This window comes from Psammomys obesus, unplaced genomic scaffold (genome assembly GCF_907164565.1).
Source record: "Psammomys obesus unplaced genomic scaffold, mPsaObe1.curated_primary_1811, whole genome shotgun sequence".
Lineage (NCBI taxonomy): Eukaryota > Metazoa > Chordata > Mammalia > Rodentia > Muridae > Psammomys > Psammomys obesus.
In genome coordinates, this window is record NW_026593982.1 from 10163 (window position 1) to 27847 (window position 17685).

The 17685-nt window shown below is 45.9% G+C and overlaps 1 protein-coding gene across 1 annotated transcript in view; it reads left to right on the forward strand.

The window, feature by feature from the left end:
* Nucleotides 1-528: 528 nt before the first annotated feature.
* The window catches only part of Antxr1 (ANTXR cell adhesion molecule 1), a 167707-nt gene continuing 150550 nt past the window's right edge, over nt 529-17685 (forward strand). The window contains exons 1-3 of the mRNA XM_055617629.1: nt 529-575; nt 12456-12527; nt 17121-17192. Coding sequence (XP_055473604.1) covers nt 529-575; nt 12456-12527; nt 17121-17192 — 191 coding nt within the window. The remainder of the gene's footprint in view (nt 576-12455; nt 12528-17120; nt 17193-17685) is intronic.

The window sequence follows — 17685 nt, forward strand, 5'->3', positions numbered from 1 at the left end:
GTGGGAAGAGAATTTAAATCAGTGAACTCTCTGAAGCTTAGTCCTTCTTATTAATAAAATAGGCATTAAATTTTATACTCACAGAAATGTTCTAAAGATCAAAATCTTTAACCAACATTTGGCATTGCTCACCAGATGATGAGTGGTGATAAAGATGCTGCTGCTGACAGTGATAAGGATGATGGTGGTGAGAGGGATGGTGGTGATAGAGATGGCGATAGGGGTGATGGCAGTAACAATAATGGCCAGGATGGTAATGGTGGTAACTGTGACAAGGAGGATGGTGATAGGAATGATCATGATAGGGATGGCAGTGATGGTGACAGGGATAACAATAATGACAAGAATGATGGTAACAGTTGTAGTGATAGGGTTCATGACAGAGGTGATGGTTATAGAGGTGATGATGATGACAAGGATGATTGTCATGGTGATGATGGTGACAGGAATGATCGTAAGAGTGGTGGTGATGAAAGAGATGATGATGATCATGATGCTGACAGTGATGGGGTGCTGATAATAGTGATGATGGTAACAAAGATGGTGGTCATGGTAGACATAGCGGTGATGATGACGTCAGTGGTCATGGTGCTGGTGGTGATAACTAACCCTAGAGAAATGTTGTGGTCTAACAAATAATGCCTCTGTATCTTCCAAGCAATGAAGACTATCTGGCTGGGGTAAGAGACATATATCTGTTTATTCCTCCTTCTTCCCTTCCTCTTCCCCTCACCCATTCTTTCTCTCTCTTTCTGTATGTGTGTATGTGCATGTGTGTGGTGTGTGTTTTATGACAGGCTCTCACATAACCCAAGCTGGCCCTTCAACTCCTCCTGGCAATCCTACTTCTGTCACTCAGGTGCTGGGTTACAGGCCTGTGCCATCACACCTGGCTCAGGGATATAGATCAGTTCAGTATTTAGGAAACAATGCCTTAGGAATGATAGATGCCAGGACATGTCCAGTTCTCAAGGAGCTCGAGGTCAGTGGAAGAGGCAAAACAAGAGAAATGCTAGTGAGGTAATCTGGATTAATAGGAGAGGGAAGTTGGCAGGCTTCAAAGAGGAGGTAACTTTGGACCAGGAACTTGGAAACCGACTGAGATTTTGTCAGACGATAAAGAAGCAATGTAAAGGAAAGCCAACTGACACATACTCTTGCCATGTGACTGTGACAGGGAAAGACCCTAGGAAGAATTTGGCTTTTATCCCTCCAGCAATAACTTTGAAGATAAGTAATTTCATTTTTTTTAACATTAGGAATTTCTGAGGACAATAGTGTCCAGTGGATGTCTCTATTGGATATATACCCATGACCTATTTTTGTGGTGGGGATGGAGATTAAAAAAAAAAAAAAAAAAGGTAAAACTAGAAACTTTGTTTTAAAAAGCAAGACTTGAGCAATTGGCTGAGTGTATGGGAGGGGATGCTGCCCCGGAAGAAGCAGCTTGCAGAACACTAGAGAACCTTGTCTTGGACATGGAGCATCTGAGCATGTAGGCCATTTGGGTGGAGACGTTGAGTAAGCTCTCTACCGGAGACTTAGGGCTGAAAATAAAGCCTTGAATATTGTTAGCCCAAGGGCAGCAGCTGAAAATGTAGGCAGGGGTAATGATTAATATAAAGATAATAGTATAAGAGTTTTAAACTGTCAGAAAGAGGTGGAGTTTGAAGAGGAAGATGTCCAAGGTCTAGTCCAGAGGACTTGCCAATAGCTGTCCAGGCAAAAGAAGAAACTTCACTCAGCAGGGCAGGGCAGAGTGGTGGGGAGGGGGCCAGTGCGGGACGGTAGCGGTGCATGGGCGGAAGTGGGGGGAGAAGGGAGCCAGGAGAAAGATGCCCTTAAAGCCATCTCCTCCCATGGGTCTGTTCTCAGAGGATGACGCTTCCAGTAAGCCAGGCCTTTCAGCTGAAGACCTGGGAGTAATCAATCCTTCCTCACTCTGTAACACACTCACACCTGCCCTGGGTCTGCCCCAGTCTCCACATGGCCGTTACTGTGCTCAGGTTTCTACCATTTTTACCAGTTCAGCGAAATCGTGCCCAAATTGATCTCTTTTGGTACCTCATCCATCTTATCTTCTGGAACTCAAGTACCAATCAACCTTTAAAAAAAAAAAATCTAACCTTGACACCAACTTGTCACGCCTCTTATATATACTCTGAACACGGTTGGAAGCTCTTTCAGGACCAAGTGTGAATGCTTTGGCAAGACACTAGGGACCTTTATTGCTGTGTTCACCAGGCAGTTCCCAAGCTTCCTCTCTTGCCACATCCCACACCTTTTCAACTTAAAACCACTCTTCTGTGTGGGTTCTAAAACTAAGCCACGCCCTTAGCTGCAGTCAGTCATCCCCACTCCATCTCCATCTAAGTGATGCCCTTATCTTTAGGACACGAGCTGTAGGCTACTTATGGCCCCCAAATAATTAAGCACAACCACCTCTTTGCCTTGCATCTTGACTTAAAATCTCTTGTTCAGAATCTCCCAACCTCAAACAACTTCTGTCCTCCGACAGCAGTGGGTTGGTCCGGTATTGAGATGGAGAGGAAAAAAATGCTCTGTGTTTGTCATGAAACATCGCATCTAGACCTTATCTTTTCCATTATCCAAGGATGCTCATTCATGTACAGCCCCCATTAGTGTGCAGAGGACCTCTGAGGGTGGCAAAGTTTGTAAGGACACCCTAGTCAGTGTGCTATCACCCCTCCTCTTCTGCAAAGCTGTAAAACAAGGTGAGAGTGTGGTGGCCCAGTTACAGCCATAGCACTCCAGCAGTCCAAAGTGAGATACATGTGGGATGCTACGGATCCTTGTTACCAAGGTGACCAAACATCCCGGCTTGCCCAAGAGAGGCCCAGTATGTTTGTGTTGTCCTGGCGTAAGTAATAGCTTCCTCTTTGTCTCTCAAAACTGGCTCCATTTGGATTTTCAATTATAAGGAAGTTGTAGTGATTAGTCGCCATCCACGAGAGAGCAGACTGAAGACAAACCTGCCCTTAGCCTTCTACCCTTTGTTCTGCTACAGTGATCACCAGTCAGCGATTTCAATGCCTCCGTTTTAAGCCTCCCCTGGAAGCCCCGGTTCCACATTCACACATCAATTTATGGAATCCTCTCTCCTCTCAAGTGCCTCGCCATGAACTGAAATTGTTTCTTTCCTAACCCTACCATGGGGAGGCAGTATTGCACAGCGGTCATGAGCACAGGGTCCAATGCTGAAGTCTTAGGGTTTGCAGCAGAATTGTGGATTGCAAAGCTAGACCAACTGGATCAAATTCCAAATCTACCACTTAATGTCCGAGCATCCTTGGACAGGTTACTTAGCTCTCTGTGAACCCAGACAGCTCACCTGTGATCAGGGAATTGTACGGACCATGGAGCAGCAGTAGGGCAGAGACAGCGGAGCTGGGCACACCCAGAGAGCTAACTGCTAACTAAATGGCTATCAATGCCAAGTGCTCAACACAATGCCTACTGCGCAGTAAGTGCTCAGTACACAGGAGGTCTTAGTTATTAACCTCTGCCGATTCCAAAGAACGGACTAGGCACCATGGCCGGCCGAATGAATCAATGATACTCTGTAAGGAGGCTCAAGACGATGAAGACAGAGAAGGTGTTGTAGCACCGTGCCAGGGGAGGATTCAGCGGTGCTCATTGTCTGGCCCGGCAACCTGGCAGTCTGAGTTTACTTCTTGGGTCTCATGGTGGGATGAAACCAGCTCCTGCAAGCTGTCCCCTGACCTCCACTATGGCATGCGTGTCCTCCCTCAAACAAGTAAATGCAATAGATCTTTAAAGTAGAAATGAAGGCAGTAATGGCTCTTAGAAGTATTTTTGGGGGCATCGTAAGTGCAAAAACGAAAACTTAATGATCCGAGGAGCTCAGTGAAAGTTGAGAAGGGGAAGACAGTTTATGACTTCAGGAAAGGAAGCTAAACATAGACAGCTTCCTCTCACTCCCCCTCTCACCATCACTTAGATGCACCCCGATCTCTTGACAGAGGTCTTGGGAGGTGACTAAGGGAGCAGATATCCCATTCGGGGGATGGTGACACATAGAGCTAGTAGGAAATGAGTGTGAGAATCAAAGCAGATGGGCCGAGTTTGAAAGAGGTCAGCCAAGGTCTGCTTTTCAACGTTGTTGCCAAGTTTAAAAAAGAGAGAGAGAGAGAGAGAAATACTTTTAAGGAGTTTCTTGAACAGAACCAAACAAAGCTGGAAATAAATTTGAAGTAAGAAGTAGTGGAACTGGAGCCTGAGTGGGACAAGACCGTCCCTTGAAGCCCAGACACCACTGTGTGGTAGCACTGTACAGAGGAGCCATACAGGAGAGCGGAGGCATGGTCATGCCATGGAGGAAATGGCCTGGGTAACTGCAAGACCCTATCTGGCATGGACTGCAGGAAAATGGGAGACTTCTGTCCCTGATTATGTGGCTTCGATAGGATCCAGAATGAGGCCAGGTATAGCATGAGAGAATCTCAGGTAGAGATCAAGGAAACAAGAGAAAACGCAGAAGTGTTGTAAATATGTCCAGAACAAACCAACCAACCTTGCAAGGATGATGTTCCCTTATGTCAAGGACCAAGGCCAAAGGTCAAGTCCATCCCTAACTCTCCCTAGCCCGACAAAGACTATTTACATTAGCCCATGGAGACCAACTGCATGCATTTCCTAGATTAAGTTCTTGGAGGAACTTAAAAGGGTAAGAGGGTGCAAACAGCCAAACTAATGTACAGTCATTGGCTGTGTTTTGGTGTGGAGTTACATTTACATTCATGGATGAAGATGGAGACTAAAGATTCTAACACTTTAAAATAAGTGATTAAATAAAATTGCAGAGGCAAAAGTAAAAGAAAGTTGGCCATCACATGTGGCTTTAGTGAAGTAAATAAAACAAGAATTTGTGAAACAGGAGCTAAAATATGAAATGGAGAGCAAGGGACCCAGGACAATTAATAAAGTATAAAACAATAAAGAGATAGTTACAGGCACCCAGGAACTAAGAGGGAACAGAACTGGCCATGTAGAGAGTAACACTGCGAAGGCGTGCTTGAGGAGTCATAACTCAAAGAGGAAATAGTTGTAGTCAGATGAAAGCAATGGGGGGAAGATGATAACAGACGGACAGCTGGAGCGCCAGGTGTTTCTCATTGTTGAAGGACAGTCTGGAAAAGTCATTTAAAGACTCAATAGAAGACAATGTTTCTACTTAAGGAAGGCCTGAGAATCAAAATTACTTATCTGAAGGGACTAATAATACCTAGGCATTTTTCTGGTTGGAAATTAGTTTTCAAGACAAATGAAGAAAGAAAACACAGGCTACCTGTAAGCTCTCTGAAACATTAAGTGCAAAGAACTGTGATTGCTAAAACTCATCTTTTATAATGGAAAAATTTTATTTTGTTGGTGTCATTTGCAAGCAAAGAAAACATGAAAGTATTTTCAGATAGATATAGATAGTTCTAGAAAGGAACGTGGGTGGGGTTTTTTTTTGTTTTTTTTTTAAATGAAAATCATCCAAAAGCATGAGTCAAGATTTACAGAAACATTTAAACTGTGATGCTGAGAGTGGGGGTGGGGTCGCCTGTGACTGTAGTTCTCAGAAGGCCATGTCAGGAGGATTGAGAATTCAAGGCCTGTCTGGGCTGTACAACCAGACACAACTAATGAAATAAATACTAGCCATGACCGCTGAAGCCTCCTAAGCAAGCAAGAGTCTTTCTGATGTTTGCAATGTTGAGTTGATAACTGCATCAATGAACGAGAACAGTTTACCATGAGAAAGAAAAGATAAAGTTTTGGGGTAAAAAGCTTACACCATATCTAAATATTAAAATCCCTGGAAATAATGGCCACCTCACTGGGGAGTGCCTAAAGGAGGGTCAGTTCATCTAAAGACAGTTTGAGCAACTTTTTTAAGAACGGAAAACATTCAGAGACTAAAATCGTAGGAGAGGAGCTTAGAATACTAACGGTGAGTGAAGTCTCTCGTGACTGCACGTGTGAGCGTGTGATTGTGCGAGCAGGTGTGCCTGTGTATCTGACATCAATTTTTAGGGAGAGAGAACACTCATGAAGGACACAACAAGTAAGTAAATAAATATTATAGGAGAAGAGTTCCCTGAGCTAGAGATTGGCATCTTCTGTCTAAATGATTCACCAAGCACTCTGCCGAGTTAATTTTCAAATGGTCCTCAAATTACTTGATCTTAGACAAATTCCTAAAACATGAGTAACTAGAAAAGTCTACAGTCTTCCAAAAAAAAGTGTACAATAGATTTCCCTGCTCCCCCCAAAAAGTAAAACTTAAATTGGCATTTACTTATCTTTTTTTACCTTATAATATCAATTACTCTAAAAACCTCAGTTATTACAGATCTTGAACGAATGTGGCTTTTAAAGTCCTCAGCTAGCCTCAGACATGCAGATTTCAGAATAGGTGCCATCCCTGGACCCCTGCTGAAAAGAGAATTTAAGAGATTGCTATCAAAATGAAAAATATATTTAAGTAAGAGGTAAAAAAGAAACAGATGCAGGTAATAGCCCTAACGATGTCACCAATGTGATTATGGAGCACAATTTAAGACTTGGTTGATTTTCAAAGGAGAAAGCACATTCTTATGTAAAACAACCAAAATTTCTCTTACTGCATTTACTTAGGCTAAAAAAGAAAAATGCTCTTAGCTTCTTGCTCCCATTCTCATCCCCTCCCATAGGCACCTGCTGGGTTACAATTGAGCTAAAACATCCCACATGTTGATGATAATCATCCCATGTTATAGATTCCCCCTCTGTGATTCTTTCAGGTGAGAGGGTCTACCTTTTATACTTTGCATTTCCTCGGGGGAGACTGGGAGGGTGAGGTCCTTTGGTTTGGGCCACACTGGCTCTGACAAAGTTTGTCCATGTCCTTAGGGACTAGGAGATTTCTGTATTAAACTCTCACAGAAGCAGGCAAAGATGGAGGTCTCAGTTTGTTTAGGAAGCTATCATGTATCCACTGCAGAGAGCATGATCACGGACAAAACTGCCTGCCAAATTTTAATAAACACCCTGAATCCCAAATTTAAAATATCAACAAAATAATAGTGCAGTAAAATAAAAGGATCCTGAGTCCTGACAAAATCATGACTCACGGGACGTCGACTTTTACGACATGCCAAGATGGCGCCCGTCTGCTGTGTGGCTATTGGAGACCTTGGCATCATCTAGTCTGACTCTGAAAGAGGTCTCTGTATACTTACACGTTCTGGAGACAGAGAGGATATGAATAATAATTAGTGAGGCTGACTTAATGATATATTTTAAACCCTATACCCCACAGAGAAAAAACTTGCCTTTCAAATGCCCATGAAATATATATTATGTCACAGAGAATGCCCCACGCATCCCAAGGCACAGGGCCTCCCATCCACATTCTCAGTCACAAAGAACAGGAAATGAGCAGCGAAGTCCCCCACAACCTCAGCTATAAGGAGGACATGTGTGCTTTTTATATCAGCATTGCGTGGGGAAGATAGGACAATGCCTAAACAAAAATTTAGAAAGAAAGTAGCTGGCTGTCTAGCACAGAAGTTGGCAAACTATGGCTGGCCCCTGTTTTTCTAAATAAAATTTTGTTGTACCATAATCATGTTTATTAGTTAGGGCTCAATGTTGTTTTTATGCTTTAAAAAAAAAAAGAGTTGTTGACATGGAGACCATATGTTATGCCACCTTCCCCAAGGGGGCCCCCAAAATTTCTACTGTCTGGCTCTTCACAGAAAAAGTTGACTGAGCCATGAACTGAGAAAACATCTGAAAGCCATAGGAATGTGCGCAGAGCATCATTATCGAGGCTGGCCTTCTGGGCGTGTGCCTGTGTGGTTGGGACCCGTGCCCTCGGTGAGAAGGGCTGGCATTTGGCCACATGCTCTGCTATTGCCATCTTGAAATCCTTAATAACTTTTCAACAAGGCCTAGCATTCTCCTTCTGCACTAGTCCCAAAGCTAACAAAGGAAATCACAGGAACAATAAGTATTTCTAAAGTTCTGTGGCTTGTTACTAAATACATGAAAACTCTAATGAAATCTTTGGTCCTCATATGTCCCTTGTCTACTTGATATGGTTCCTCCTTCGTAGAATCGGTCCTGGTCCTCCTCTTTTCTGAGGTTCTCAAGGAGCAAAGGGGAGGAGCTCTGTCACACTGCCTCTCTGGGGCACATTTCTTGAGCGAGTGATGCAGAAAGGATTGCTTCCTGTGGCATTGCCAGAAAGAAAAGTGCAGCAGAAATCCACAGTGTCTTCTCCACTATGTGTCAAAGAACACAGCACAAAAGTGCTCAACTTATTGGTGCTATAAAAGTGAAAAGAAATGGAAACCAGCCAGTGTGCAAAAGGAAGACATCCTACTTCTGTCTGATGCTTCTGGAACATGGAGTAGATGCTGACCTTACAGACAATGTGGGCAATGTTATATGAAAGGAAATGAAAATGTGCTCATAGGGGAAGAGATGAGGGTCCCTGGTCTGAGGCTTCATGCTTGGGGGAATGTCTGGGTGAGGGTCCCTGCAGGGTGGGCAGTGCCTGTTTCTGATGGGGATGGGATGCAGGGTGAGCCATGCCCATGTCTGACGGGGGGAGATGTGAGGTGAGCAGAGCCCATGTCTGACTCAGGTGTGGGGGGCGGTGAGAGAGATGTGGGGTGAGCAGAGCCCATGTTTGACTCAGGTGTGTGGGGGGGGGAGAGATGTGGGGTGAGCAGAGCCCATGTTTGACTTGGGTGTGGGAAGAGGAGATTTGGGGTCAGCAGAGCCCGTGTCTGACTCAGGTATGGGGGGAGGAGATTCGGGGCCAGCAGAGCCTGAGTCTGACCTGCAGAGGGAAAATGGGCCTCGAGGTCTGTCTCTTTGTCTTCTGTACTATGTTTCTTGGTGAACAGGTTGCTTTGATGATGCTCCATTTTAGAATCCTGTCCCGTGGACCTTCAGTCTATGTCACTTCCACACAAGTGACAATTTTTCATAGTGGCTGCCTTTGGGTGACATTAATCCACCCCTTCTCAGCTCTCTGAGGGATGCATTGCAGCTCTCATGGAGTCATCTCTGAACCTGGGGGAACATAAAAAATGAATCCAGGGTCATGAAGTTCAGCCAAGGATGGCGCCTTCTAAGCCAATTTAATATTTGCTGTCTTAACAACAAAGTCACCTTTTTTGTTGAATTTGTACCCAAAACTGCCAGTAGTTTATATGCAAAAATTGTGTGTAAGCTTTTCCTGGTTATGTGCATGTATGGGTGTGTTCATGTATGGGTGGGTACATTCCTGTGTGGGTACATGTATGTATGGTATGTGTATGTGTGTGGTATGTGTATGTCAGTGTGTGTGTGTGTGTTTGTGTGTGTGTGTGTGTTTGTGTGTAGGAAAGGCAGAGTGGAGAAAAACAGAATACCTATCTAGTTAAAAATACCTTTTGACTCATGATTCACAGGAAAAAAAATGGACTTTATATCTTAACGTGGATCCTGAACAGTACTTGCACAGCCAACCAGAGGTTCTCTAGAACACTGCTTTCTGTTACTTTCAGCAGCGCATTCTGGTTTTTCAATCTTATTATGTTTCACTTCTTTGAAAAAAAAAAAAGAAGAAGAAGTATTGGCAACAGCCCAGTAGCTGATTTCCCAACTTTCTAAGTGCATTCTGCAGTGTGAGCGTCATTGTTTTCAAAGCCATCAGTTGGCTTGACTAAGGGGAAGTCATGTGGCAGTAGGGGCTGAAAATCACGGCTGCGCAGCGCCACATGGGGCAGGATGGGTGTCCCCAGACAAAGGGCAGAGAAAGGTGCTCAGTGACGTGGTTTGGATGTGAACTGCCATCTGAAGTTGAAGCAGAAGTAGGAGTCAAGGTCGAGGAGGGAAGCTTGGCTGTGGCCACAAGAGAACAGACAATAAAGGCCAAAATGAGGCTCCAACTTCTTGGGATGTAGAAAGAGAGAGAGAAAAGAGGATAGGGGAAGAAGCTGGGAGAGTAGTGGCAAGAGAGCTTTTGGGTCCACCCAACGTCTGTGAAGTTACTGAACATATCTGTACCCACTCAGGAGACCCAAGATGGTCACTGGCATCAGTGACTTAAGCCAGGTGCAGCCAAGGATGAGTGGGGACTTAGCATTTTGTAATCTCGGTGTTGGCTACTTTGCCCTTCCGGGGGAAGAGGTTGCCGGTAGGGAGTCCGGCCACACGCCTGCTTCTCCTGTTCATTACACTCTGGCTGCTTGTGTAGCAAATGGGTTTTCCAAGGCCTTTAACCACAGCGGGGGTTAGACACACTCAGAAACAGAAGCGAATGCTGTTTTATTCAGAAAGCAAATGGATAAGGTCGGGGATTCTGCTTTGGGCCCTGCTCTTTGTGTATTAGGCCCTTGGAGCGAGACTGGACTGTCACCTGAGGGCAATGCCAGGTTGTTCCACACAGAATCCCTCAGAGAGTGTGCTGTCAAATGTTTCTTGGCTTTTTTTTTTTCATACTTCAAATGCTGGAGACTAGAAAAACAAAAATAAGGCACCTTGGAACTGCTGTCAGCAGTGATCATTGGCAGGGACTCACAGTGGAGATGAATGGCTTCTCTCCCTCCCCCCGTGTGTGGTGAGCACTTTTGCAAACCCACCTCAGTAGATACTGGGAGAGGACAGTGACTGTGGCTCTGATTGGATCTCAGGGGTGTTGACTGACTCTTCAAACAGGGAATTCTGTGATTCCGTCCCCAGGCAGGATTCCTGGAAGGCTATTTTAATTCCAAATTATGATGAAATTTGTGCTTGCAGATTAGAGACACAAAATCCCAAGAAGCAGCTTCTTCACTAGCCCCTCGGTGGCTCAGACCCACCAAGTCCAATGGACTGAACATCTTTTGCTGTTGCTTCGATCTGGGTTTAGAAGGAAGTTTTTGTTTCTACTTTGAAGCTTGGGTAGCAATGACTAGGTTAGTCCAACGAGGCCGGGCTGTAGGTAGTCACGCTGTTAAATTGATTTGTTCTATTCACTCTACATCCCAATGGTAGCCCCTCCCTTCTCTCCTTCTGGTTTCGCCCTCCCTCCCTCTTTCTCCTATTCCTTCTCTCCTACCCCTCAACCCACTCCAGCACATCAAGTCACATCAGTACTGAGTCCATTCTCCTCCCTGATGGCCTGGCAAGGCAGTCCTGCCAGGGGGAAGTGAATAGATAGCAGGCAATAGAGTCCTTGTTGGAGACAGCCCCTACTTCCCTTACTAGAGGACCCACATGCTGACCAAACTGCCTATCGGCTACATACATGTAGGGGGCCCAGGTCTAGTCCGTGCCTGATCCTTGGTAGATGCTCCGTTCTCATAAACAGACAAATGCAACAGGAGGTATATCATATGAGATTAAAAACACTGCTGGGTGCAGAAAAGCTGAACTTGAATACATGCCGCCATTTTCCCAGCCCACACCTAGCTTCTCAGAATCTGATTCTGAGCTCAGAATGTCAATTGGCCTCAGGTCTGAGCTACCAAGGGTCAGTTACACTGGGAGTGGCCTCTAGGGAAGTTTGTAACTGGAGAATCAGTCAAAAGGCAAAGGGCTGGAGCAGAGCAAGACAGTATATCAGACAAAGGATCTACATCTTCAACTCCTGGAGAGGCAGGGGTCCACCCAGGGGCCCCGTGGGTGTTTTCCATAGTAAGGAAGGGGAGGGACAGAGTTCTAAGCTGTGATTTGCTGGGTGGTTGGCGAGGTAGGGGATCTCACAGGCAGACCAGCTCCCTAAATGGAGTTTGGGTTTAGCCAGGGTTGTGTTAGGTATGAGGCCCCATTCTTACACAGTGCAGTAAAGAGCTCCTCCTCTCTCCCCTGACTGAGTCTCCCCTCACTGCACAAGGCCCCATTCTTACACAGTGCAGTAAAGAGCTCCTCCTCTCTCCCCCGACTGAGTCTCCCCTCACTGCGGCCAGGTTTCTCACAGTGGTTTGATGTTAATGTGACACACTGGAAAGATTTCCTGGGGCTCATGGTTTAGTGGTCATCCCCCTTAGGCAGCACCAGTAGTGCCAGGCTACTCCAACAAGGCCACACCTCCTAATAGTGCCACTCCCTAGGAGCCTATGGGACGATTTTCATTCAAACCACCACAGTTCATTTTGCTGATTTTACTCAATGGAATTGGAATAGAACCTCTTCTTAGAGGAGCACAGAAATAATCATGTCATCAAGACCTGGAACCAGCCCTGTTTAAGCCCTGGGTTTTTTTTCGTTTGCTTGCTTTACTTTTAAGAGTTTGGAGCAGGGGGACGTGTGGAAGATGGAGTTGGAGGAATTCTTCAAAAATCTTAAAACAGCCTTATGGATCATTTCCAGATTTATTTAGGTAATGAATGAGACTGTTAATGGGCTGGTTCTGCATAGGATAGTAGACTGAAAAGATGCTGACAGAAGGCCTCTTTGTCCCGTAGGTCCGGAAGCGTGCTGCATCACTGGAATGAAATCTACTACTTTGTGGAGCAGCTGGCTCACAGGTTCATCAGGTGAGCGCACTCAACATTCTCTTCTTTCGTGTCTGACAGTGATTCCAGCCCACCTACCATACTGATAACTCCCTGACACCGTGGGGAGTGCACGCCGACTGGGCCTGTGGGTAAGGGGGCTCAAAGTGCTAGGCCACGGTAGTGCTCAGGCCAGTTTGCTCACAGGCCTTCTGGTTTTAATTCGAACACACCGTAGCCCTGAGCAAGTCATGGCTGGTCACATGACCTACAACGCCCCCGCCCATCCTTCCTGTGGGCTTGACCACACCTACACAGGGAGGAAGGAGCATGGTCACTATGAACTGTGGAGGTGCTACTAAAGGACACCCACTAGTAAAGGAGATGACATCACCCTCTGTGGGATCACACAGCTTTCACGGATGCACCTGCAGCACAGTGCCAAGGACCTTGGTGCAGCGGGTGTGAGCATTGTGAGCTCTGTACAGCCCCCCCTCACCCCGGTGGTAGATGGTCTCCATAGAGACCAACATGAGAGCACAGAACTCTTCAGTCCATTTCTATAACGCAGACGAGCCTCTGAGCCCAGGGCAACGCCACCCAGTCTCCTCCCATGTTTGTCATGGAGCAGCATACTCTTACCTCCCTGACGGAAAAGGAAGGGCGGCAGGTGTCCTTGAACCTGCAGCAGGAATCACCGAAACCCACTTAGCAAAGCAGGTGCTGAGAGTTTTCCTCTCGGAGAACTAGTACAGACAAGCAGAGAAACTGTGTTGTTGCCCTGGATTTTTTTTTTTCAACAAACCTACTTTATTTAGATTAGGTTTCTGAGGACACGGGCTGAGACTTATATATGGAGAATTCTTGGGGGATTTCTCTCAGGAACAAACCTGTGGGGGAATGAAGACGGCGAGACTGGGCAGTGATGGAGGTTAACCCAATCGATCAATTGATATATGAAGGGATTTCTTGATGGGTGAAGCTCCTCAGGATTGTCCTGACCAACCAAGCTACTGGGTGCAGACTGCTTCTGCCTCTCTCTCAACCCCGCAACATGTGGTAGGAGGGAAAGAAGGTTAGTGGGGACGGGGGACTGCTATTTCCCGTTGGGTAGGGTAAATCCTACCAATGTCAGAAATCCAAGTAACCGGCAAATCAGCAAACAGCAAATGCAGCAGCAGGACGACCCAGCAGCGAGCAGGCCTCCTCCAGCAGCTGTGCCTCCTTCCTCTGGGCTGTCATGTTTATACCCCTCAAAGTCCTCAAGTCCAACCAATTCCACCTGGCAAAGACCACGGTCAGCACAAGACACTTAACAGGTGTGGACAAACTAAAATCCCCAACTTGGAATTTTAACAAAAACATGTTTACATATCATAAACCAGAATGTCCACAACAGTGTATGTGTGATGTTAAAAAAACTCGGACAAATGGAACATCAAATTAAAAGGAAAGACTTCCCATTCTAGTCTGAGAGCCATTCAGGAGCCTCAAGTTGAAAAACTTTGGTGAGAAACTTCCCCCTTTTGGACAATTTCAGTTTAGAGTCTTTTTTGTTAGGGAGCCAAATGCCCTCCCCTGCACTGTCACCCACAGACCCTTTCGAGTGACGTACAACACATCTACCTCCAAGTCCTTGATAGCTTCTGCTCTGTCTCTGCTTGCTGTTCTCCTTTCTCCCTCTGAGAAGAGGAGCCCAGCGGAGAAGGATCCTGATGGGCGACATGAATTTGCAGCCAGGCTCCCTGTGTAACGCTAGTGATTGGCTTAACCTTGGCTGAATCCCAGCTTCCAGAAGAGGCTTGTGTGTCCCATCCCCCAGCATCTGCCTGAAAGTGGGTCTCCAGCACTGCCTCCCTGTCCATCTCTTCACTATCTTAGAGTCAGAGACAGAGTAGAGCTAATGAGAGAACATTTAGCCCAGGCCCCTGCTTCACAAGTGAAGAAAGAAAAAAATTAGGGACATTTCCAATGCCTTGCTCTAGACCTCAAGGTGCTTTCCTCTGGTCCTCTCCCTCTGGATTCCTTAGCCATGGGCTGCTGTTAGTCATCCTTTTCCCTGTGACAGACCGCTTGGAAAACAACCTAGAAGGAGGAAAGTTTATTTTGTCTCGTGGTTGCAGAGGTTTCATGTCATGCTACCTCCGCTGTTTGTGGTGAGGTAGAATATCCTAGCCCATGTGGTGTAGCAGCACCGCTTGCCTCACCGTGGGCAGGAAGCAGAGACAGCATCAGGCAGGGACTGGAGACCTGGCAGGACTTCAAGGGAACACCCGCAGTTAGCCACTTCCTCCACCTAGGTTCCGCCTTGCACAGTTCCACTACCTCTCAGCAGACTTTTCAGGCGTCCATCAGTGGACTGAGCCATCAATAAAGGCCGGCCCTCATGATCCAATGGATTTGCCCAAATCCCCACCTCTAAACAATGCTTGTATCAGCCTCCAAAACATAAACCTTTCAGAGAGATACTTCATATCCAGACCATAATAGACCCTCAGTGTGTGGGGGCAGAACAGCCACTGAGTTTGTTTGTGCAACAGCCCAAAGGCTGTTAGCAGCGTCAAGTACTAGGGAACACTCTTGAATAGTATTGTCAACAAATGGTGCTGGGTAAGTACATGTTGAAGAAAGAAACTAGATCCATTTTTCTCACTCTGAACAAAAAAAAATAAACTCCAAATGGAGCAAGGACCTCAACTGAAAACTTGAAATTCTATGAATAGAATTTCATAAGGACTCTCTGCACAGGACTCTAGTTAGTCAGAAGGTAAGGTGGATGATTAACAAATTAAAAAGTTTTCCAACAGCAAAGAAACTGTCAATCAAGTGAAGAAGCAACCAATAGAATTGGATAAAGCCTTTGCCAGTTACAGGTCTGAAAGAGGATTAACATCTAAATCATTTAAATAACTCAAAAATTAGCCATATAGAAAACAACCTAAGGGGGAAAAAAATGGGCCATGGAATTGAACAGAGAATTCTCAAGAGAAAAGATACAGACATTTTAAGCTGTGCTCAACATCTCCAACCATCAGGGAAGTACAAGTTAAAACTACTTTGAGACTCCACCTCATCCTAGTTGGAGTGGCCATTACCTAGAAAACAAATGCTGGTGGGGATGTGTGGAAGGGAGAGTCCTTAGGTACTGTTATTGCAGTGAAAACTGATGCAGACAGCATGGAAATCAGTGTGGAAGTTTCTCAAAAAGCTGAGTGGATGACGGGATTTATTTTTTAAATGCCGTGCTCTGGGGCAGAGGCAGCCCATGCAATAATGGTGGCTGATACCAGCACAAATGTCACTGCTGACTGCACAGGGATCCTTCTGAGTTCCCTTTTAGTTCCCTTTATTCTGACCACTCCCACCAGCTTCCCAAATGATTCTCAATCTTCACCCGTTCCTTGAACTCCCAACCCACACCTCACATCCATCGCTCTTGGAAAATAGTCCCATGTTTTAGTCATTGAGAGCCTAGAGGAAAGTAGACAAATGTTCCCTCAGCACACGGTCCTGCTCCTAAGAGTTTCGTGCATGTCCTTCCTCCATCCATCTGTCCCCCTTTAAGCCATTCTCCCTCTTTGGCCATCCCTTGCCATTGTCTCTAGTCTCATGGATGCTTTTGTTCCTCTTCTAGCTTCTACTTTCTTGCCGACTCCCTCACCCCTGTCTAATCTCCTTTGCGTCTCAACTCTGCTAAAACAGTGACAGCAAAACCCTGATCAAAGATATGTCAGGCACATGGAAATAATGGAAGGTTCATCCTAAGAGTAGCCAGAGCCATTAGAGCCCTTAAGGCAGTTAAGTGACAACATACCTGATTTCTGTTTCATGAGATATAATTTGGGGAGCAGCATGAGAATGCAGCAGAGTCAGGAGTGATGCTAGGAGACAGCTGTGAGGGTCAGGTGACTGAGGAACAGGTCTGAAGCTAAGCCATGAAAAGAGGCCCGTGTGTGCAAGGATCAGAGCCAGATCAGCTCTGGGAGGTCAGTGCCTTGTGAAGACATAGGCTGGTGCTACATTGGTTGACCAGTTGGCCTCCCCATAAGGGCCCCACAGGACAGTAGCCAGTTGCCAATCCCTGTGCATATTTCCTGTGTTTCTTGCCAGATAAAAGTGCCCTGTTACCCAGAGAGTGAATTTTACACGGAAAACTTTTGAGTACTGTGTGTAATGTTGATGCTGATTTATTCATTAAAAATGAGTCATGTCTCCGCTGAGCAGGAGAGACCCCCTGTGGTCCAGCATCCCTCAGAGGCAGCAGGGAAGGGATTAAGCAAACGGTGACACTTTCTGAGATACCCTTTTTCTTTGAAGATGCTGTCAGAATTTTCTGCCAGGATTACTTGTTTCATAGACTCCTTCCCCTTCCGGTCCCCTTCCAGTCCTGGGTTGGGATGGAGCACATATTTCTTACTGTGATATATCCACTGTGTGACAGGCTCCTATTGGAAGGGAGACACAGACCTTCAAGTTGGCCATTGGCTAAATCCTTGCCACACCCTCTGGGAGCTCCCATTTAGTTCCTCAGCTCTGGGAGCTGGGATACAAAGATAAAAACCGGAAGGAGGCAGGGAAGGGGCTGACATACCCCAGGTGTTCTGGCTGGCCTAATGGAGTTTCTTTCCTTTGCAGCCCGCAGCTCAGGATGTCCTTCATCGTCTTCTCTACTCGAGGGACAACCTTAATGAAACTGACTGAGGACAGGTAAGGAGACTTCATATCTGCGTCTTTTCAAAGTCTGTCTCTTCCCAAGTAGCCCCAAAACGTGTGCCTTCTGGTGCCTCAGCAGTCAATCACTCTAATCTAACAGCACTCTCTTAATTTGAGCCTTGACCTTTGCATCTGGGCCCTTCTGCTGGCTCACTCTGCAATGACCTCTGGTGAAATGTTTTAAATGGCTGGACCATGTTGTGATGAACCTTGCATTCATTGGATGTTAGTTCCATCTGCTGAGTTGGAGCAAATGTTGGCAAACCAGGTTCTCGGGGATTGTGTTTTCTCCCATTTGAACTGGTCTTGTTTTGTAAACTAGAGTTCAGAAGCGCAGTAAAACTCCACTAGAGAGGTAAGAGCCTGAAACGTGTCCCGAGTGATTATCAAGGCTGGGAACAGTAAAGGGAAGTTGTGGCACCAACTAAATAGGAGGAAATTTTAATCAAGCGTGGGAAAATGTCAGTTAAGGAACATTCTCTGGGGT